Consider the following 25024-nt stretch of genomic DNA (forward strand, 5'->3'; position numbering starts at 1 on the left):
GATTAGTCCTAGGTCCAGAGATATTGGCTGGTAAAGAAAAGCATTTTAATTAATTACCAAATAATTTCTTCGACAGTTTTTTAAGCACTATTATGAGCCAGGCACCATGCCAAGAGTGAACAAGTGAAATGCCATATGTGCTTTCATGAAGCTTAAATTCTAGGGACACAGACAGACATCTAACAAATATTTATGCAAACAGATATTTAAGTGCAACTGTAATAATTGTGGTGAAGAAAGCATATAGATCCCTTTAAGAAATTATAACAAGGAGGGGTGGGCAAAAGAGCTGAGAGAAACATTGAAGTCGAAGGGAACACTGTAAACCAATGCTAAAAAACAAATGTGTAACTATGAAGACAAGCTCTACTGGAACCAGGAAATAGCTGCAATCTTTGGGGATGGCCAGCGTGTCTAGAGCTCAGTAATCCAGAGAGAAAGAGGCTATATTTGGGCCGGAGAGGAAGCAGGTCAAGTCAGGCAGGGGGCTCTTTTGACCTCGGGTGAGAAGGAGCCAAAATCTGATACCTTTCTTCTCAGTGACTTTCATGTCCCAAATCAAACATAATACAGATTATAGAAAAGAAGGAAAAATATTTCCCCTTCAGAGAAAGTGAAAGAAATGGCAAAAATTTCCCAATATGGAATGTGTAAAGTGTATTTCAAATGCTATTTTCTGAGTGTGTGTACAAAGATACATGCTGGCACACCAGCCAGAGAGACAGAGAAGAGAGAGACAAAGGATGCTCAGAAAGATGTGCAAATGCACAGAGAAATAAAGGACGGTTAGGTTAGAAGGATGGGTGAATGCGTGGGTGGAGGCAAGTAGTTGCAGGGATAAACATGGTGTAATATGGTGACAGTGGTGGTACCTGCAACAATAAAAATACCATCTGAGTATTTACTATGTGCCAGGCGCTTTCCATCTATGAACATTAAACTAAAAAACTCCAACAAGCAGGTTTTTACCATAAGGAGGGTAAGAAAAACTACTAACCTAATACTTTCCAATTCCCCTCCCTCCACAAATACAGGTGATCACAGGAGTATTGTTCCTGTAAAGCTGCCTGGAGGAACCCATCTCTCTGCCTAATGGGGGACTGGATCCCTCTTGCCTGGGAAACAGCAGCAGTGCCACCTCTGAAGACCACTGTGAAGCAGCAGGACCGAGCTAAAGGAGCGTCTCATACAGCAAGGCAACTGCACGAGAGGGAAGATTCATACGATCTCAGCCTCCCAAATTGTTTCACATTAGCCAGGAAGGACTGGGTTTGACATTAACGATAAAAATAAATTGCATTGTTTCTCCATGCTAGTGGTTTGCCTTTGTTGATTATATTGGTCTGTGACTGGGTGTATAAGGTATATTCACCTAGAAAAGTTCCTCCTTCTTTCAATGCGTACATACACACACCCGTCTTTCCTCTACCTCCAATTCCCACCTCACACCACTTTGAGCACAGTCCTGGAGCTTGTCTTTACTTTTCCATCTGTCTGTCTCCATGTCTCTTTATTTTCTGTCTTTCTCTTTCTCTCTCTCTTTCTTCCTTCATGCATCTCTCTCTCTCTCAGTATCTCTCTCCATCTGCCCATCAGTAGCTATCCTCCATGCCTCCTGGCCCCTGACCTTGCTCTCTCAACCTCCATCAGTCACCCTATCTTCCAGAACTCAGTGTCAGTCTCTGCCCCGAAATGTCTTTACTTCTCCTCAACATCTCTTCCTTTCTTCCTTGATACACAGTGCTCAGTCAAACCTCATTATCTAATGATATGGACATTAACTCAAAAAAATGTCACCCGGAAACACCTTTAACTTTAAGCTCTTTAAAGGAAAAATGCTAGTCACTTACTATGATGTGTCACTATCTGCAGTTAAAAAGAATATAATAATAACTTACTTGCAGTTACATCTAATAAGTTCTCAAGACAAAATTAGACCAACACTGACAGAAAGGAGACTCCTATCCAATAATTACCATCTGAATTTTTAAGTAGGCTTCCTTGTATGAAATCACTTTATTAGCTGTTGTTTCCTATTCAAAAAAAGTGACCTTTTTTTTTTTTGCCTATTGTTGTTCAACAGTTGCAGCACCCTTAATTACTGTAGTTGTCACTTAAATCTAAGTCCAAAGCTCTTTTCACTTTACTAAGAATCAGGTGGCGCTCATGCTTTTGGGAGAATAGAAGGGGTAGTTTATTTTCTAGACTAATGAAGTAGAGAGAAAGCCCAGAAACCCCCAAAGTTTTCATTGCTATATTATTTGGAAGAATAAAAGTATCTCTATTACTTTTTTTAATGCTACCAATATTTAAATGATTCAATATGTGGAGATTCTTGTAGAAATGCTCTTCTGAAATAAATCACATTTGATTAGAATGGTTATTTCAATGCTATGTAGATTCATAGTATTGAATATACAGAATTCTGGAGGATTCTGAAAAGGCATAGAATGAGGCAGATGGCCTACAAGACAATACTTGGTTTCCTTCAAGCATTGAATCCTCTTCTCCTCCCTTCCTGGTCACTGGGAAAATAACTAGGTAGCCTGACGGGGGAAATTCTGGTCTGCTAAGTGAGGAGAGGAATTGTATGTTGGAAAAGCAAGACCCAGCTGATATATACTATTAGGAGCTAGGAGAGTATATTTGGAAGCAGATCCTCAGGGTGCTGGCTGGGTCAAGGGAGAAGGGGCTAGAATATAAAGCTGGGCCAGAGAGAATTTGCTGACATGGGGTACTCACCTAGGACTCCATATTTAACACCTTGACAAAGATTCTAGGGATTGATGCTTGCAGTGTTGGCATGGCTCTTGGAAGTCGAGACGCCAAAATGCAGTAGCAGAGAGTGGAAGCAGAGAGAAAGATCCTCAGAGAAAAAAAGACTTGCTAGAATGTGTTTTTAAGACCAGGAAACCCAGTGACCGACCATGTTCCTCAAGGGAGCCTGGAGGACACTCCCTTTACCCTGGTGACAAGGAATATGCTGCTGAGAGGAATCTATACTCACTGAGAAGGTCAACAGAGGGTGTTCTTCATGAATTGCGACTGATAGCAGCAGACATTGTTACAGAAAACCGGGCTCGAGTCAGCTGTCCTAACAAAACGTCATGATCTTTTGCCCAGTTTCTAGACTCAGAACTCACTGACTGAAGGAAACGCCAATTTCCCGTGGGTAGGACCCTGCAATATTATAAATGAAGAGAGAAGTGATTCTCCTGCTTCTTCCTTAAAGGAACCGATGCTTCTTACTTCAAAAACAAGGGAAAGGGGAGTAACTAGATTTCTCAAGGGCTCTTTTTATACAGGGTTTGAGTTGAAGCTCATACCCAGGAAGGGAGGGAAAGCACCACCGTGACGACCATTCTCCTGAAATACATGAAAATAGGAGCTATGGATCAGGTAATAAATGGAGTCTTGGCCCAGGTTTGTCTCACGTGTGGTCTGTAAACCCACGTGGTAGTGGTGGTTCCTAATATATAATTGGAACGAACTGTCCTGCCTCTGGGGAGGGGCATGAGAGATTAATGCCACCCTTAAAGATTTAAAGGATGCAAAGGTGACAATACCCATCATATCTCCTTTCGTTTTACTTGTTTGGCCCTTGCAAAACCAGCATAATCAGGGCAGATGACAGTTGACTGCTGCAAAAACTAAACCAAGTTGTAGTTCAAATTGCAGCTGTTGCCTCTGATGTGACTGTCATATTAGAGCAGATTAATAACACTGGTACATGGTATGTGGCTACTGATCTGGGAAATTCGTTTGTTTTTTAATCCCCTAACACCTAAAAGGAAAGAGTGTCAAAAGCAGTCTGCTTTCACATGTGACGGACAACAGTATACATTAATATTGCCCAGGGTTATGATAATTTTCTGACCCTCAGCCACAGTATATTTCAACATTGTCAACATTCTATCTAAAATAAAATGAGGTCACTATACTAATGATATGTTAATTAGACATGTTGAGCAATAAGCGGCAAGTACTCCAGATGACTTAGTAAGAAGACGTGCACCAGATCGCGAGAAACACACATTACAAAGATTGACAGTCCTGCTATGTCAGTAAAGTGTTAGGGGAATTTAGTAGTTTGGGATAGTCAAGACCAACTCTTCAAAGTAAGAAAACAGCTATTGTGTCTTGCCCTCTCTTACTCCTATAAAGGATTCACAATGTATCATGCTGTAGACTGAATATTTGTGTCCCCTCAAATTTTTATATGTTAAATCCTAATGCACAATGTGATGGTATTTCTAGGTGGGGACTTGGGGAGGGATGAGATTAGCTCCTTTATTAAAAAAAAAAACCCAGAGAACTCCCTCACCCCCTCCTCCATGTGAGGACATAGCAAAAAGATGGTCAACTGTGAAGAAGTGGGCCCTCACCAGACACCAAACTTGTCAGTGCCTTGGTCTTGGACTTCCAGGATCCAAAACTCTAAGAAATAAATGTCTGTTATTCATAAGCCAGCCAATCGATGGTATTCTGCTATAGCAGCTCAAATGGACTAAGATACGTGATAGGTTGCTAATAATCCACAGCTCATTCCCTTCTCCTTTGCTAAACAGAAGCTGCGTCCATGAAGTTATTTATACCTCCTTCTTAGGGGCAGCCTGAAGCTAGTAAATGATTGATCCTGGAATGCAAATGTCCATCCCTCTTGCTTTGTAGTGGGACCAGTTCTCTGGGCTAATTCATGCTCCAGAGATTTCCATGAGATCAGGCTGAATCTAGATTCCAGTGGTGGCCATGTCCTTACTTAGTGCCTTCCCCTGTCCTACCCTGCTTTCCTCACTCCTTTCTCCTGTGAACACTCCCTCAGGAAAAGTAAGTATCAGAATCCCTGACTTAAGCTCTGTTTCTAAAGAACTCAGTCTAAGATGATGAAGCCATTAAAATGGGCACATTCCTAACATCCAAAGGACACTTTCAGCACTTTCCAAAGCTCCTATTTTCAAATACAATGATAAATTTTATACACCAACTGGTAAATCCCCCCTTCACTAAGTAGAGTATAAAATAGTGGTTAAGAAAAAAGTGTTAGGAAAAAGTTGGGTCTTGTGGGAAAATCCCAGTTTCAGCAGATACTATATGGTGTAACCTTGGGCAAGCTATCCAATCTAAGCAAACATTTTTTCTTCTACAAGATCTGGATAAAAACAGTTCTTACTTTCAAGATTGCATTTCATCATACCTGGCATATCACAAGTTTTTAACAGAAGTTCACCAGTAACATCATTCTTGTTATAATCATCATCATCACCATCATCATCATTATGGCAAATGGTTCCAAATAATTATCTAATCGTCCTATCCATAGAGGGGAAAAAACCCCGAAACCTCCATATACTCCTTTTCTTTATTACTTACACAGCTAATTTCAAGGGAATACTGTTTTTATTTCACTATTGACTATGCCCTTAATATTCTTGGGTATTTCTTGGAATGAAACACTAATTTGCTGGAGGCAATTCACATTGACATTGACAGATGGAGGCCAGATATAACCTAACCATAGCATAAGTCACCAGCATCTGCAGAATGATGTTAATAGTTGAAACAATCAATTCAAGACAAGAACATTTTTGGGAATCCCATGCTACCCAAAAGTATTGGATAAGTGTCAACATGCTGTGCATCACTTGGCTTATATACAAGAAATTCCATAAAACCTTTTAAAAACATCAGACAGAAATTTTTAATGCTCAATTTATTCCTAAAAAGCAAATTCCCTGAGGTTGGAATAAATTAGTGCTCTAAATGTCAGTGTCAGAGTGATTGGCTTTTCGCAAACTGGTATTTGATTTAGAAAAACAACTGCTACAAACCCGAGTGTTAAACTATGTACCAAAATAGGAAAAGAGAAATTCTATCCCACTATGATTTGTTGTGTAAAGACAGAAGAAAAATATAGCAGAGAGATTGTAAATCACAAAAATGTTATTTGTTTCCTAAGAAAGAAAATTGTATGATTAATCACTCTAGTTTTGGGGACTGGTCAGAGGTTGGTTTCTATATTCATCAAACTGACCAAATAATTGAACTCACTACTTAACATATATTGCTATGTATACACACAGGTCATGAGGCAATTAAGTTTATGGGCAGAACTACAAATAGAAATCTCGTCCAAATTTAAAAACTGTTGGTATCATCATTAATCTCAGAACCTCATGAACTCTATAATATTTGTGTGACAACTCAGGTTTAGATCATAAATAATTCTCTTCTAACACTCCCTGCATTATATAGCCATATTGTTCTGCATTCTCTGACTTCCCCACTGCCTTCCATCCTTATATATCTATTGCTTTTCTTTGTGATTTTTCTTTATGACTGCATCTGAAGCTCACTAAGAGGGCTCAATGGCAGTGAGACATAAGATGATTGAAAAAAGCACCAGGAAACTTTGTTAAAATGGTACGGTAGCTGAAAAATCTATAAGAATATGAGTTTACCCAGTAAGACATGTTATTCAAGAAGTAATAAAAGATAACAGGGATATTTGTGTCTTAGACAGTCTTTCAGCTTGGAATCCAAAGTGTCAGAAATTACATGGGCAGAGCACCATAAAACAAATGCTTATGATGTATCAATGAATAAACACATTGTGGTGTATTCACACAATGGAATATTACATATCAATGAAAAGAAGAAACTACTGTTGTATGGAATAGTAAGGATCCACTTCTAAAACATTACATCAAGTGAAAGAAATCAGACACACACTCACATGCACACACACTCTGCATGATTCCATACCTCATGTACCATTCTAGGAAGTTCAAAAATAGACAAAACTGATCGACTGTGAGAAAAACAAATAATTCTACTTGTATGAAGTCAAAGAGAAGACGGCATTAACCTCCTTGAGGATGAGAGGATTGGTGACAGGAAATGGACGCAAGAGAATTTGTCTAGTGTGATGGAACTATCTTATGTCTTGAATTGTGTAGTGGTTACTTCAGTGTACAAATCTGTAAAAAGTCACTGAGTAGTGTATTTAAGATTTACATATTCTAATCTATGCAAATTATACTCCAATAAAAAGGTTTAAAAATAAAATTAAAATAAAAAACAAGGAAACAGAATATGAGAACTAAATCAGTTTTTAAATCAGGAAATGCATCTAAAGAACAGTAAGAAAACAAGAATGGTGTATTATAGTTCAATTTTTTCTGTAGCCAGGATAAGTTAAGGAAGTTTGTTGTCTTTTTGTAAAATTTACTAGCAGCTTCAAGCTGGCTGGGCCTAAATCCTTTTAAATAGCAAGTCAGTTTTGGACACTTTTGCTCCACCATAGGCATTCTGGTTTTCTTAGGATAAATTCTGGTGTCCATTAGAAATCTAAGAAAAACTAATCTCTGCTCTAGAATCAATATTCCAAAGGTTCAGATCGGTCCATTTTGCTACAGGTCTTCAAGATATCATGTCAAGGGGGCTGTTTCTGTTTCTTTTCATTTTTTTTGAGGAAGATTAGCCCTGAGCTAACATCTGTGCCCATCCTCCTCTTTTTGCTGAGGAAGAGTGGCCCTGAGCTGACATCTGTGCCCATCCTCCTCCACTTTATATGTGGGATGCTGCCACAGCATGGCTTGCTAAGAGATGGGTAGGTCAGCACCCTGGATCTGAAGCAGTGAACCCCAGGCCACCGAAGCTGAATGTGTGAACTTAATGGCTGCACTACTGGGCCAGCCCCAGGGATGCTGTTTTTGATTTGGTCTCTGCCAATCTCTCTATCACTCATCTCAAGTCCTCCACACACCCTAGTTTGTTCTCACATATTGACATACCGTTTGCTACTTTTGGCCCTTTCTTAATGCTGTCCTCACTAAATGGAACCCCTCCACTCCTTATTTAATAATCAACTACTATTAGTTTTTTAAGGATTAACTCTACTCTCACCTACTATTGTCAGTTAATGCCTCTACCTATCAGTTTTCACACAACGCCCTGGGCTTATCTCTATTATCATAATTCATCCTCTGACATTATTATGGTCTGATATTTTTTGTCTTATTCCTCAAATACACCATGAGTTCCTTTAATATAGGGATGGTATCTTATCTCTTATTCCTAGAACCTATCAGAATTTGTGGGCTGTACTCAACTAGAGTTTGTTGAAGATATGTTAAATGAAGGGACTTCAAAAACTCACACAGGTTGGGAACACCCAATGTCTTGTGCCAAAACCTCCTAAAATCCAACAAGACAAACTGATACTTTTTTATCTGAATTGTGAATTTTAAGAAAAAGCCATCAGCTCTTTTTGCAACATTAAAGAGGATGGAGCATTAGGGGTTAGGTAGGTAATTTTCTGAGTCAAATTACAAATAGCACACTAGACTGAGGGCTCAGGAACAGTGTGCAAAATATCCTCTTTTACAATGGACTGAGGAAAAAATTCCATTTAAAATTAGAAGAAGATATTTTAACTTTAAAAGTCCAATTAACCTAAGAGCACACACCTAATATCATGAGTATACTGAGCCTGAAAAACCCCATTTCTGATCCAGAGGGTTTTTTTTTTCCTCTTATCCAAATGAGGAGAGATTAACAAGCATCTAACTTTTGCTAAAGAACATTAACGAAGCCCCTTCAACCTTTCCATTTTTATAAACGATTTTTCTTCCAGACATCCATTTGGTTAACTTAATGGCCCTTTAAATTCTCACTACTGCTTTGCTTTCATAGTCAGCCCTGCATTTGATAGTTTCAAGGGCTTCTTACTGTTCACACTCAGTCCAAGCTAATTACACTTTTGAACTGCCCTAGGTGCAGCTCTTCACAGCCCATAGGTAAGTTCGTGGTCATCCTGTTTGAGGACCTACTGCTGGCAAAGAAGGGAAGCCTCTGTCTCAGTCTCTATTTAACTGCCTTCTTCCGGGCAATGGACCAAGTCAACACTCTCCTAAACGGGGAAAACAGATAAAAACTGTTTCCTTTTCCTTGTGGTAAGGAAATAAATAGCCATTGTTCTGAAAAGAGAAGAAAAGTAGTTTTGGACAGGTCCATTTCAAGGATAGGGCTTTTCAACGTGGTGAGATCTTTGTGAGTTTTCCCTCCCTTCTTACTTAATTTGTGTATTTTTTCCTTTCTTTCAGCTTCCGATTTTAGACTTCACCTCTCCCTGGTTCCCTTTCTTGTTTTTCTTCTTCTTCAACCTCTCCTCTAACAATTTCATTGTTTTCTATGTGCCCTCTACTTGAAAAAAAACAAGATGGGTATCTTCAAAAATTTTTGCAATCTATTTTACTCCTGTTCCCAGGCTTCACTATAATTTTGATTTCATCTCTTTATTCTCTTACCTGTTCTTCTTGAGAGCAGTGTTTCTAGTTCTTTTTGTCTACATCACACACACACAAACACACACACACTTTTTTTGGCAATAGATAACCAGAGAACACTAGGATTATAAACATTCTCAATAATCCTTTAATCCTACCCACTCAATTTTCTATATAAGAAAACTGGAGTGGCAGAAAACATATTTTCCCATACCTACTTAGCACCCTAGCTAGTTGGTGACACAACACAAGAACTGATGTTGATTAGCTCCCTATCCAAATCCACTGTCTCGGTATCTAGCAATACAGTTGGTGGGGATTATATCATACATACACACACACACACACACATTTTCTGTATGCCAAAATACAAATAAGCACAACTATATGAAACAAATGCCTACAACTAAACTCATCATGTCGTTAAGACAGTAAATACCTGCCTTGTTAAGTTCCTCCCAGGGTTTTCCTCTGTCTATATGTTGTGACATGACTTTATATGCAAAATTAGCTCGATATTCTGGAAACAGGATTATTATCTGTCCTATATGTTTATGTCCTTTTGCCATTTCCAACGGCACATCCTTTGAAGGTACTCACAAGATATAGGTGACCACATCCTCCTTCCTCAAGGTCTGTGGTATAAAAATGGGGGAGAGTTTTGTGGGAGTTCTGGGGGATGATATTTATTAACTATAGACACACTTCTCCAATACTCTTAAACTTACTTCAAGCAGGCTTTTGAAAAACGCCACTCAAATGTAACAACTTGTCAAAACCCACCAATGAACTCCACATTGGCAAACTCAACGGTCAATTCTCAGTACTTCTACCTGACTAAGCAGCAGTATTTTGATGAAATCCCTCCACTCTGAAACATTTTCTTGACCTAGGTTCCAAGAAATCATGTCATTTTTATCCTACCTCACTGGTCAATCTAATTTCTTCTCTTCCCAGCCTCTCAATGTCAGAATGTTCTATCAATCACCCTTTGGTCCTCTATTATTCTCCATAATACTTCTTTAAATACCACATATATTTCAATGACTCCATGAAATTAAATTTTGTTTCTAGAAGCCTCTCTAAAATTCGTGATTCATATTCCTAATTGCCTACTTCATATCTCTACTTGGAATGTCTAATAATATCTCCATTTCCGTACATCCCAAGTTGACATTGTTGTTTGTTCTCCTAAAACCTGCTTTACTGACAGCTTTCCCCATCTCAGCTGATAACACTCAAGTAAAGAACTTTGCAATAATTCTTGACTTTTCTTTTTTTCTGTCCTAAATCCTATTGGCTTTATTTTCAAATTATATTTTAAATCCAAACACTTCTCATTATCTTCACTACTACCACTCTGATTCACCCTACTCTCATCTCTCACCTAGATTATTGTAATAGCATCACATCCAGTCTCTTAGACTTCATCCTTGTTCCTCTATATTCAACCTAACAGCCAATATTGTCCTTTAATATGTAGAAGTGATTGTGTTATTCCTGTGCTCAAACTCTGCAAAGGCCTTCTACGTTACTTATAATAAATTACGAAGTCTTTACAATGGCCTGCAAGGTCCTTTGTGATCTGACTCTCCCATTACCTCTTGGCTTAATCTCTTTATTTCTCACCCTGTTCCAGCCCAATCAGATTCCTTGTTCCTCACATACCCCAGGCATGCTCTTGCCCCAGGACCTTTGCACTGCTTTCTATGCTCCTAACATTCTTCTCCAGATATATACTTGGATAGTCCCTTCACTTCTTTAAATTATTTGTCAAAAGTCACCTTCTCAATGAAGCCTACTCTGGCCATTCTATTTAAAACTGCAACACCCCAATCACCATTGATGATCACTCTTATTTGCTCTACTTTTTCTTACTTTATAGCACTTGCCAAGAGTGATGTCATCAAAATTGCAGCTCCAAAGTCTTTCCTTCCACAGAAATATTAAAAAAGCAATCAGAAAATGTCAAAACAAATTTTGTTAGAACTCTGGAAAACAGTAAAAGATTTACAGTAACCAAGTGAATGCTGAATCAAGAAAAAAGCAACTTGAAAACGGTAGGAAAGCTTTGTGGCATTTTTATTTGCTTTTATCCCACCACCTCTCTATCTCAATGAGAAAACCTGAAGACTACAGCCCATGTTCCAAGGGTGAGACCCTAGTACTTGCTTCTTGGGAGATAGCAGAGCAGACTTCATTAGAAAAGTGTTACGTTTCTGTATTCTAACCTGCCTGAGATGACCTGAGGATTAAAACAACATACTTGTGGTGCTGACACAGTGGTGTAGTGGTTAGGTTTGCACGCTTTACTTCAGCAGCCTGGGATTCACAGGTTTGGATCCCTGGTGCAGACCTACACACTGTTGATCAAGCCATGCTGTAGTGGCATCCCGCATACAAGATAGAGGAATATTGGCACAGATCTTAGCTCAGAGACAATCTTCTTCAAGCAAAAAGAGGAAGATTGGCAATAGCTGTTAGTTCAGGGCAAGTATTCCTCACCAAAAACAACAACAAAAAAAAACAGATCGACATATTTGTCTCTGTTTTGCCTAAGTTGGAACTCATTCAGAGTGGAAAAGAGGCAAGCACTGTTGACAAACATTATAAGGTGAAAGGTGAATGAAAAACACAAACCACCTGGAGCAAAAGATTATGATTGAAACACACAATAGACAGCCTAAAGTCTAGGAGGAAAATCTGAAAAGAGAGTTTCTTTGGGAAATTAGGACATTCAACTCTGCCAACACATACCTAGGGCAGGATGGATGCTCAGAAAAGACCTGAGGAGCTCATAACCTCTCTTCTTTGGCTAATCTCTAGGCTCAGCATAAGCAGTAAATGAAGGCTAAGGTAGAATTGTAAAGAGCCTGGTCAAGTGTTGAAGGAGTGCACTAGAATAGAGACAATCCACAAAGACTGAGTGTTATGTGTTGATCTGAGTCCCCATCAAAATTTGTATGTTGAAGTCCTAACCTCTAGTACCTCAAATGTGACCTTATTTGGAAATAGGGCCATTACAGATGTACTTAGTTAAGTTGAGGTTTATAGGGTGGGCCCTAATCCAATATAACTATTATTCTTATACAAAGGGAAAATTGGGCCAGAGAGACAGGGAGAATGCATAGGGAGAACATCATGTGAAGATGAAGGCAAGCCAAGGAACACCGAAGATTTCCAGAAAATCATCAAAGTCTAGACAAGAGACATGAAACAGATTTTCTCTCACAGCCCTGAGTGGTGGTGGAGATGAATACACGCATAGCACAGAGGATTTTTATGGCAGTGAATATACTCTGTATTATCTTTTAATGATGAATACATTTCGTTATACATTTGCCCAAACCCATAGAATGTAGAATACCAAGAGTGAATCCTAACGTAAACTATGGACTTTGGGTGACTATGATGTGTCAATGTAGGCTCATCCTTGGTAAAAAAAAAAAAGTACCACTCTGGTGAGTGACGTTAATAATAGGAGATGCTATTCATGTGTGGGTTAAGGGGTATGTGGGAAATCTCTCTCTCTCTCTCTCAATTTTGTTGTAAACTCAAAATCTAAACTTCTAAAAAAGAAGTCTTAAAAATAGCATTATTTTGTAAATTCCATTCATTCAACAAATATTTTTTGAGAGCCTATAATTTTACAGGCATTATTTAAGTGCTGGGTATACAGACGTGAATAAGATGGATATATCATTAAGGATATCTTAGGCTACATGTAACAAAATATCTAGGTTGAGAGTGGCTTAAAGATAAATGGTAATCTTTCTCACATAAGAGGAAATTCTGAGGTAGATGGTTCCAGGATTGGTTCAACAATTTAAGCAAATCATTATGGGCCCAGGCTTTTCCATATGTCTTCTCTGCTTTCCTCTGTTGTTGGCCTTCTCTCCCTTAATTGCTAAGATGACTGCAATAGCTCCAAGTGTCCTGTCCTCACAAGATAACATGACACAGACAGGAAAAGAGGAAGGCAGAGGTTTTCCTTCTGGTGGGAAAGGTGGCCACATACCTTGGTTTGCCTGGGACAATCTCATTTTACTCCATCTTTTACTTCTGGTGTCCTGGATTGGCTAACAAGTCATGTAGATGCTTCAGTAACATGACTCTTTTTTTCCAAGGGAGGAAAATATTTCCAAGAAGCTCCTTCAGAAAATGTCCTCATGGGTCCCAGTGGTTGGGATTAAGTCATCTGCTCATCCTCAACTCCAGGGAAGTTACGCTAACTGAGAATTTGACATTTTCAAACTTCATAGCAGGAGGCGGCTTCTGCTGACCAAAAAGAAGTGTGAAAGAATGGCTGTTGGGTGAACAGTCGAAAGTTGCTTGCAGGACTAAGTGGCATCATGTTGTCTACGTCCTCCAAAGCCTCACAGACACTTTCCACATGGCTCATGCAGAGCATCTACTTAAGGGTGTCATACGCATTTGTTCTCATGAGCAAGCCTACTGAGTAACTTCCTATTTTCTAGGAATCACTGTTTACCTCTGGGCATCTTCTGGGCACAGTGGCACTGCCAGGGCTCTGCCAAACACCATGTTTTTTACTGACACTGAAATCCCCAGCTTTTGCATTGCTGCCAAGGCACTACTCCTGGTGTCAAAGCTGTTCAGATGTCTAGGGCAAAGTAGGGGAGAATATCACTCTCTTCACATGTTGCACTGTTAGAAAGTTCCAAAGCATTGCTGTTAGTGTCCTAATAGCTGACAAAGTCTTTAGTCAATTGGAGCTTAAGGTAGTCATGAATTAGGTTCACCAATATTCGGCTCACCTTTTTTGCCACGCACAAGCTCCCTTGAAGAGAAAACTTGCTTTGACTTGCTTTGGCCAATGAAATGGAAGTAGAAATAATGTGCATCCTTTCCAGATAAAAGCATTTAAGAACTGTATGTGAATCTGCCACTCTCTTTTTGGGAATGTCACAGAGAATGCATTGATATCCAGGCACCATAAAAGAGAAACAGCCTAGAAAGCTGAACAAATATATAGAGGCCAACTGTCCTGGAATGTCTCTGGAGCCACTGCAGATTTTACATGGACAAGCAACATTTGTTTGTTGTGTTAGTCTGTTGAGAGTTTATTTGTTATCACAGTGTAGCTTAGTCTGTTTTGACTAAGATCCATTTTTATGAATAATCTGCCTGTACCCTATGGAATTCATGTATGAATTCAGGCTCATATTGTCATCCTTTCTTTAGAAGGAGTTCTCTCTTAAGGTTTTGTCAATTCTCAAACAATTACCTTTCTGGAGGGTGATCTGACAGTTCATTTGCATTTCCTAGGTATATCTAAATCTGTCACTTCAATTCTAGTTAGTATTCCCCTGATGTATAAATATAATAAGTGATTATATGTGAAACTACTTCATAAGCAGACTAGACTCTGTATGCCTGAGAGGATGAGATTAGGAACGAGGCTGAGGTGATGAGGGCAGGAATGCTTCAAAGGGTACGTGAGCCTTATGGTGGGGCCTGAAGGATGTATACATTTCATGGGAGAGGGAGAAAGAAGAGAGAAAAAGCAAGAGAGGGACGTCTCTGTGAGGTAAATAGCACATGGAAATGATGTAATGCAGATAAGACAAAAGGTCGAAAGAAATGCCTAGAAGGCGATCCTAATTTTCAACCATATTTATTAAGTTATTTGTTACAAGTGGCAGAAACAGGAGTCTGTAAGTTTGTAGAGATGAGAAGTCCAGATCCAGACTTCAGCTTCAGGAGGGCTCAGGAAGGTCAGCGCTGTCTTTGGATTTGATGTTTTCCTCTTCAGCATTCAGGTCTCTGATGTTTTCATGCAGACTCTCTTTATGAAGGTGGACTCCAGAAGCTCTGAGTTCATACTCTTTCAACTTAGTAACTTTGAGAGAGAGAGTGTGTCTTTCTTGAATGTTGTAGTAAAGCTTTAGGGATTAGATAACACAACCATGGTCTGCCTTGGGTCATGTCCTAGCTCTGAAACAATCTTCATTCTGGCCAGGAGTGTGATATGAGCTCTTTGCCTGCTCCCAGAGCAAAGGGTTTGAATGAGCCTCACCTGAACCACAGTGTCTGACAGTAGATTGTGGGGTTCCCCAGGTGAAAATGTGGGGGCTGTAATAAGAGGAGGGAATGGATGCTGGGTAGGCCGACATAACAGATAATCCTTCCTAGAATGTTCCTCCTAGAAGAGACCTTAGGGGTAATCTAGTTGAAACCTTTCATCTACAGGTGAGAAAATGAAGCCCTAGAAAGGGAAAGCCGGAATGAAAGTATATTGGAAACTTTATAATTAAATATGATTGGGACCCAAAATTGATCAGTTAATCAAAAATTTCTATCTTAGCAACGAATTATTAAAAATACATAAATGCATTAAATCTTTTGACTCAAAAGCCACACACACATGCATACACACATATAGAGAGAGAAGGAGAGAGCGACTTGTCAATTTTCTGATGTGGGAGCAAGGTATTTTTTTGTGAATATGCCTTGTCCGATTGGCCCCTCTCTCATAATCCTGAAAAGAAATCAACTATAATAAAATTCAGTTTTGTGGTCTTTAAAGTGAAATGGAAACTCAAAGTAAGTTAATCTAAGTGCACTATTTTTCTAGTGTTTATGATTTCTTTGCAAAATTTACTATTGTGCTACCCACGACTAACTGTGACAAACTTTTACCAAATCTCTCCAAAGAATTCAAATTTATTTTCTTTGAAATAGCCTCTCTCTCTCTCTTTTACTCTCTCTCTCTCTATTTACTTCACTAGTTTATATAATTTTTGATTTCGTTAAATAATTATGGTAACGTATATTACTGGAGTAAATAGATTTAGAATAGCTAGTTCTTGGTAGCCAAAAATTCAATCAGTGGGACACACTAGAGACCAGATTATTAGCTGTGAGTGTTCAGTGCACAGGGGCATCAGACAGTATATCTTGCAAACAGAATGGATATTTTCTTGTTGGTTTATGTATTTGCTGTTTAGGAAATGATTGGTGACCAGTTAAGTGAAGTCAGTTAAGAGAGCCTCTATCCTGTAAGACAGGAGAGAGAATGGCTCAAAATTTGGGACTTTATACATAGAAAGCAACTCAAAGTTAATTGTTCTCAGATCTCCTTAGGTATCTAGGTAGCAAATTTTTCTGTTTTCATTTCTTACCCATTGCTCAAGGCCAATAATCTCCACTTTAAACATCACAAAATTAAAAATAAGATGGTGTTATTCTTCACACAGATATTCTTCTCACCCTGCGATCTGCGCGCCCTCCCTTCCTCAGTCCGTCCTATTAGCAGAAGCAGTACAGGCTGGAAAGGAAGTTCACCCTGGAATGTCTGAGACAAATGGAGGCAGCCTTGTCTGCACTTTCTATTTTCTGTGGAGTCAGAGCTGAGCTTGCCTTGCATGTTTGTAACATCTCAACAAATCACCTAATTGAGCCCGCATGCCAGGCCTCCACAGGAAGTCTCTCCAGATTTGAAAAGAAAGACAAGATGAACAAAGAAGGTCAGAGGTATTCCAAAGGAAAGGAAAAGGAAAATTGTGCAAACCCACTTTTGACATTTTTGGTGAGATCCTGAATTGGAGAGTTATGTGCATCTTTCTACTAAATGTCTTAGAATAAAAGGTCAAAGAGATAAACCTTTTTGATATCATGTTCTTTCTTTTATTTTCCTTTTTTTTTTCTTTTAGGAAGATTAACCCTGACCTAACATCCACCGCCAATCCTTATTTTTGCTGAGGAAGATTGACCCTGAGGTAACATCTGTGCCATATGTGGGACACCTGCCACAGCATGGCTTGATGAGCAATGCATAGGTCCTCACCCAGGATCCGAACTGGTGAACCCTGGGTCACCAAAGTGGAGCGCACAACTCAACTGCTGCACCACCGGGCTGGCCTCTAAACTATTTTGAATGAATATTTCCTTATCCTGAGAAAAACTTCAAATTCACGTAAATATGCAATCCTTTGCATATTCAGGTATTATAGATACATTCAGATATAATAGACAGAAAAGATAAATTCATCTTTTTTAGAACTTACTATGTGCTAGGTCCTCTAGTAAATGCCAAGGGTGCAGAAATAAAGATGGACAACCACAGGGACCCCACAGGCTGTGGGCTCCGCCCTCGAGGTTCAGGTTCTAGTGTGGGTGCTGCACGTGAACATGTTGAGTATGATTGGTGTTCACTCTCAAGCGGGCACGTGGCACATTTTGGACCAGGGGAGCAATGAGTTTGGTTTTGCAGGGTAGACTAATTCTTCCTGGGAAAAGCAGGAAGTCTTTTAAAAATATTAATGATTTTATCTACCTTGAAAAATAATTATTTTCCAGATCAATAAGAAATAGGGAAATGGGAGACTTTGGTGGATTTTAGGCAGTGAAAATATCTAATATGAATATGCTCTAGGAATCTAGAAAATGCTATTGAAGCTTGAGCTACTGGCCCGCATCTTCATCCTCCCAATCTTTATTTTGATCTGCATTATATCCTGGCTGCCTGATCTCTCTTCTTCTTCCGATGCATCTCTGTAATTTACAAGCTTGTCTTTAAGGAAATGTGCTTTATAGTAATTATCTTAATATCATATTTTCTTTTGTGTACTCTACTTTATCACCTGTCACTTTCACATTAAGATAGCAACTCCATGAGAGCAGGGACCTGGTTTAGATTGTTACCTGATATATCTCTCAATGTTTAAATCAGTGCCTGATACCCTGCCAGAGTTTATAAACATTTATGAAAGACTCATGAAAGAAATTGACATGATATTGAACATGCAACATCCTAACTGTTCTCTTCTTAAACAAGGTTATAGGTCTGAAAGGCATATATATTGCTTAGTAATACCATAGTGGTTCAAGGCAATATTTCTTTCTTGGCCTTTTCTCCCGTTCACCTCGCAAAACCTTGTGACATGTGTGGAACATTCCAGGCTATCAAGGAAGGGAAAAGTAGGGCATATCTAAATTGGAGCCATAAACATTTTAGTTCAGGTTTTCATAGCTTTGATCTTTCTGGTTTTAGGAAAAATAAAGAAAGAATTCATTTTAATCTTGAGTTAAAAAAGTATGAAATAACCAACTTTTTAATGCCATGTTCAGAACACTTTTTGTATTTTCCTACATATATCACAGATTTAATTCAGGAACCAAGCTGTTCTATAGACCCATTTGAAAATCGTCGCCAATAGTCAGAGTCATTATAGTTAGCTTTGAAAATCCACCCTTCATTACACTAACTCCTTAGTGTTAATGATTATGGCAGAGATGAAAAGATGCTGGTCCATGATCCTTGCTGGCTATAATTAGAGGATGCACAGGACACCCCACTCTCACAGAAGCAGAGCACTTTGGAGAGCAAAGAGTCGGAGACGAGTTGGGCATTTTTTGTTCTGTGGACTTGTTGGGGGCTGGAGAGGATGACTGAGAATCCTAGTTACTGGGGCAACAGCAGAGAGGAAAATGCCAGGGATCCCTTGGCTCATCAGACAATGCAGAGAAACTAAAAATTACAGAAGTGTTTTGGCTCAGGAGCCAGAGGAGTGCTGCCAAGTTCTGGAGACATTCTGAGATCTCCCGTGAACACTGGGCAGCCAGCGGGCCCACAGTCCACTGTTGACCTTTCCCGGGCACAGTTCCTATCATCATCAAATTGAAAGAGGGAAGAAAATGACACTCTTAGCTAGAAAATACTCAGGTCCTGTTTTCTATAAATGGAGAATAAATACAGATACAAGATAAAAGAAGATGAATACTACTTTTATGTGTACTCGCTAGCACTTTGACCTAAAATAATTTATTGTTAATTGTTCATGTAGATACAGAGAAGACCAGCCAAAAATTCAGATGTTTGCTGAACATGTTCAAAATACGGATCTAAAGAAAAAATATTGATTATTGATGTTTTTTTCCTGTTTACATTTGTAGGCACAACATTTTACAACACAGTCAAAGATACAGGGATGTAGCAGTATTATGAATATTTAGAGGATGTTCCACCCCAGTAGAGTCCATATGGAACATCCACCAAAAAGGAAAAAGAAAAAATTTAGACAAGAGAGGAAAACTTACTTGCTCATATAGAATATGCTCCATTTATAGTTTCACTTGATATATTTTATAGCTTTGTTCAGAAAACTTGGTGCAATTGAACGCATTTCTTTTTTCACTTTCTTATGAGTGTGACACTGTAAATGCATACCCACAATCTTGATGTTCCATCTTCTATGTTAGTGAATAATTCTTGGATGCTCTTTATAGTAATATAGAAAGCAATATAGCTAGAGAGAAGTCACAACATTTCTGAAAAGCCAAAAGAAAATCCTAATTTTTTATCTGGGCAGAAATGAAGAATTTTACATGAAGAGTTGCTGTTCCATCACATTCCAGTAATATTTTTATTGATAAGAACATTTCTCCCCCATTTCATTGTTGGGGACCATGTGTTTTTCCAGTACAATCAGGATGTGGTTTTGTGTCTGATTGAATAACTCTGTGAATCCCTAAATACACATGAAAAAAGTATTTTTTGTTTCCAGAATTTATAAAATGTTTGAGATACTGAGTAATTTCCTAAAATATCTTGAAACTGGGGCTAGTAACCATGGAGTATGGGCTTTCATGTCTTTACGGCGTCTGCAGCTTAAGAAGAGAGGACCTTAGTAGATCCCGTCATGTGTTGCTTTGCTTTGATTCTCACCCAACTCTTACACTTCACCTCTCCATAGAGTCACCTGAGTGAACTTTCTGAACCCCTCTAATCACATCCCACTTGCATCATCAGATGCTATTTAGACTTTCAGAATAAAGTACAAATTCCTTAGTGTAGTTTCCAAGAAACTTCACAGTCTAACTCTGGCCCACTTCTCAGCCATATTTTGTGCCAGGCCCTTATGTGATCTGTGTTTCCCCCATCCATTCAAACATCCAACCATTTAAAAATATGTTTGAGCACCTGCCATATCCAGGCCAAGTTGTAGGTGCTGCGGGTACAATGGTGCATAACAGATACATTTCCAGATAGCGACATGTACAGAGTTCTACACGGTAGGGGATATATAGGATGCTGTAGACGCAATAGAAAAGGCTCCTATCTCAGACTTGGCTGGGGTAGAATGGTCACATGGCTCCCAAGGAAAATTAATATCTAAGCAGAGACCCAAAGGGTAGAAAGGGGTCAAGGAGGCAAATAGTGTAGTGAATGGTACCCTGGGAGAAAGATGCGCTTTCCCAATGTCCTGTAAATGGGAACATTCTTAAAGAACTGGAAGAACTTTAAGATGGCTACAATGAAGGACTGTGCTGCACAACAAACTATTTGCAATTGGCCCATGTGCCCTTCTCCTTGACTCTTCTGTTCCCATCTCCTATGTTGGGAGGAGGGCTCTTCTTCTCCCTGTCTGCCTGATGAGCTCCAAGTCATCACTTCATGTTTCCCCTCCTCTAGGGAGTCTTCCCCAGTCACAACATCACCACCACCATCCACAGCATCTCCTTTGTGCCCCGTGGCATGTATTCCATACAGCGCTTATGCTGATTCTTAAGTTACAAAGTCGTTGGCTATTTTCTAACACTTTCACTCAGTTCTGCGCAGTTTGAGGGCAAGGATTTTGTCCTCATCTTGTTTTTTCAACTCAGCACAGAGCAGGCACACAGTACATACTCAAATTTTTGAGTGAAACAAGTAGAGATAGTTAAAACGCTGCCTTTCATTTTTACAACCCATCCGCAAATGTATTGATCTGCATTGTAAAATAGGAATCTTCTCCAGACATGTATTGGGGAATGAAATTAATTCAAAGCCTCCCACTGAACACATGGGTGACTTGTGGGATCTTATCTCCCCCAGATAACATAGAAAGGGACAAACCACAACTTGGCTTGTTTAAAAAGGCTTACATGGGCCAGGCAGCCTTCTGGGGAGAATAATTAATTAGACAGTAGTGGAGACAGAATGGAGAGAAATGCAAATATTTGATCTTTTTTTGAGTGAGAGGATAGAGTTCTGTTTAATGTTCAAAGCATGTTTTAGGAAATCTTTGGAGAACCAGCCCATCAGAAAAGGAATACAAAACAGGACACCAGTGGAGGAGTTCCTTTCCTTTCCGGTGGCTTCTTTTAGAAATGACTTTTCTTTTCAAATTAAAGGAGAACATAAATTATAATCAGCAACTTTTGTTAGATCAGAAGGATGCCAATAAACGCCCTCTCCTCCTTCTACTTCGCAAAGAGTCTTTGTAGCAGCAAGAAAGGCAACGTGAAAGGAAGGAGTGTCAATTTAGGAAGGCAGGAGAAAGACGAGGAGAGCAAGAACAAACGAGACCCAGGAAGCCAAGGTGAAGGGGTGCCTGAGAGGGGCAGTGTGCTGTGTGATCTTGGCTTCCCTGGGCTGAAAGAGACTCCAAGAGACAATGGGGGAAACAATCCCCGTAGTTACCCTGCTGGGGAAATAATGGATAAGTTACAAAGGCAAATAATCTCTCAGAAACTGCAGCTCACTTACATACGCTTGGATTGTATTATTATTTCACTTCTTATTAATGGTAACGCTCTTCTCTCAGAAAGCTCCTGCGGCATAATGAAAAAAGAATATATGCGAATCCTGATATTATTATGAAAATAACATGATCTCTTCAAAAGAGGAATAGCAACTAAACGAACAGACCAGATATGTGTATTGCACGGCCACAAGTTTAAAGCTATCCCACATAAATTACGTAAAAACAACAAACCCTCAAAGAGACACATGCTTTAGCCACCCTACATAGTACCAATCACTGTCTTAGCATGTCACACTACTGACAAAACTCATACCTTCCACGGTTGCTCGCTTGGGCTGAATGGTGATGGCTCCTTCTGCAATATCTTCATGCTGGTGCAGTGGATTTATTTTGGATCCCCAGCTGTCTGATCCCACCCAAAGAAAATGACCCACTTGGTCAGCTCTTTTGGCTGCTGCAAGGATCTGCCTGTGGAAAGGAACAAGAAAAGGTATATTAATGATAAAGAGCAGCTGTTGAACACTTACATATTAGGAATCAAGCAGAAGAAAAGCAAACTACTATTTCTCAAAATATAATCGATGGCGAAAAAGTAAGCCAAAGGATTTGTATCCTTAATTTATAAAGAAATTTTGTAAACTAGTAACAAAAATCATCAAATTAGCTTGAAGACAACAGGCAAAGAATTATTAAAAGTCAAAGATAAAAGGAGAAATATAAATGACCAATAAGCTAGTCATTCACATACATTAGAAAGGAGGAAAATGTAAATTAGAGCAAGATGTCATATTCACTTCTTGTATTGGCCAAAATGTTTATTTTGCTTTATTTTGTGTTGTGAGTTTTGGCAGGGGGCCGGAGAAATGAGCACTGTTCATTCACTGCTGGTGGTATGTATCGTTTCTGGAAAGCAATATCTCAGTCTAAATGAAAGTCCTTAAATTATTTATTAAAATGAACAGAACTCCATATTAAGCTTGAAAAGTATACAACCTGTATTTATAAATAAAAATAGTATATTAATAAGAAGGGCAAATAAAAGAAAGAAAAAGAGAAGCTAGTTGCTCATGGAAAAGTTACTACAGTAATATTTTGGGAAGGACAGGGGATAGATAAGAGGTAATTGCATCTAAAGAACAGAGAAAGCTACAATTAAAACTCCTTTGGTGGTAATACCACAGGAGAAGTGGTTTGTTTGCCTCTCAGGACTTGGAGGTGGCAGGTAGCACCGAGGTGCATGGGTAAACATAGGAGGATTGGTTGAAAGAGTGTATATGACATGGCAATACCCCAGATTTCCTTCTCTTTCTTCCAGGCAAGAAATGGAATGGTAATTTTCTAATAAAATTTTAAGAAATAAGTTCTGATATTGTGAACACCCAAACAGCAGAAGGTTGTGGATTAGAGATGGTGAATTAAATATGAGGGTGCTGGTAAGGGATGGGGTGCAGGAAGAAGTTAAAGTTACCGTAAGAGTTGAAATGGTAAGAAGACCCTCTAGGAAATTTACACTTCTGCTTATGGAATGCTGGAGATGAAGGGTGTGTTGCTCCAAGCAGAAAACAGCTTTTCTGGAAAAATCTGAACCACCCCAGGAAAAAGATCCTACATATTAACATAGAGAGATCCTCTAATGGAACGGCCAATTGGATGCCTGACCAGTCCACTGAGAGCCCTATCAGTTGACAAGCTCTGCCCATGTACATGGAATACTGTAGTGTCTTTCTCAAATAAGAACTGCCAGAAATCACTCATAATTGCAGAAAATTTCCAAAGTAAAATAGAAACTACATAAATTAACAAGGAAAAGGAAACTGGTGTGGGGTGGGGCAGAGAAAATACACACACACACAAAAAAACACTACAATTAAATGATAATTATCATCTCTACGATCAAGAACATGATAGAAACCAACAAGAAATAGCTTTTAGTTATGAAAAATATGAAATTAAAATTATGTAAGGAGAGATAATGAAGAAAGTGAAGAAAATTCTCCAGAAAGCAAAACAACAAAACATACACAGAAAAAGATTAAGTATCTTAAGGAATAAACCCAAGAATGCCTACATCGAACTAATAGCATTTCCAGGCCAAGTCTACAGGGAAAATAATTTTTTAGATAATATTTTTTAATGAAGAAAAATCCAAGAAATTGAAAGTGTGAGTTTCCAGATTGAAGAGGCTGACTTAGCAAAATAATAGCAAAAAATCAAGCAAGTCACAAAATCTAAGACTTTTGGAAAAAATGACAATATCCTAAAAGTTTCTGAGAGACAATCTGGACACATGGAGAGAAGTAAGAAGCAGAATATCACCAACCTCTCTAGATCAAAAAACAGAGATGATGGATGATGGAGCGATGCCTCCAAAATTGTGAAGAAAAATTATTTATAATCTAGAATTCTAATATTCAACACACAAAGAATCTTGATACAAATAGAATTAGCATATATGTCCAGTGGATCTTACAAAATTTTCCATCCAAAATTAGAACTTCAAACTCGCTGCAAGCTAGGACTCCTGTAACTCATTAGTCACCATAGCTATTTGCTGTAAATCATCGATGTGCCAAGTGTGAGGTATTTAAAAATAAATATGAGGCCACACCTTACATTCCCAACTACTAATTAAGTGTAGAGGCAGAATAAGAGTATTTTTAGGCATGGAACACAAAAATGTTTTCCTTTAATTTAACCTTTTTTTTGAAAAGTATTGGAGGGTGTGCTCCAGCAAAATGAGGAAAATACACCAGGAATAAAAATGAAAGAGACAGAATAGAAAGAAAAAATTTCTTAAAATGATAGAGACTAGTCTATAAAGTAGAAAGATGGAGATTTCAGGAGGTAAGTGCCCAGGAAAATAATGGAATTCACAGATTATTTTCTCTATGAGCGTATGGGAAAAAATGATAGACCTATGACATTAATAATAGAAATATTAAAGATAACTATGCAAGTAAATAATTTGTCATATTAACTCAATGAAAAAGAAAAAGTTTTCCTCCCAAAATCATATCATATCATAGAAGAAATACTTGAAGCTGTAGTATATAATATTTATATAATACTAATAATGTAAACTCTGATTTTTATTAAATAAAAATCTGACAGAACGATGTAGGGAAGACAGGGGACGTGTAAATGAGCCAAATTTTACCTAAGATGAATTAATAGATAATATTTAAAATTAATCATTACCAAGTTGCAGTAAAGGCACATTGTGCAGATAAGACCAGAAGAAATACC

The 25024-nt window shown here is 38.6% G+C and overlaps 1 protein-coding gene across 1 annotated transcript in view; it reads right to left on the bottom strand.

The window, feature by feature from the left end:
* The window catches only part of GRM7 (glutamate metabotropic receptor 7), a 770519-nt gene that overhangs the window by 336203 nt on the left and 409292 nt on the right, over positions 1-25024 (bottom strand). The window contains exon 4 of the mRNA XM_046681325.1: positions 22092-22246. Coding sequence (XP_046537281.1) covers positions 22092-22246 — 155 coding nt within the window. The remainder of the gene's footprint in view (positions 1-22091; positions 22247-25024) is intronic.

Source organism: Equus quagga, chromosome 1, assembly GCF_021613505.1.
Source record: "Equus quagga isolate Etosha38 chromosome 1, UCLA_HA_Equagga_1.0, whole genome shotgun sequence".
NCBI lineage: Eukaryota > Metazoa > Chordata > Mammalia > Perissodactyla > Equidae > Equus > Equus quagga.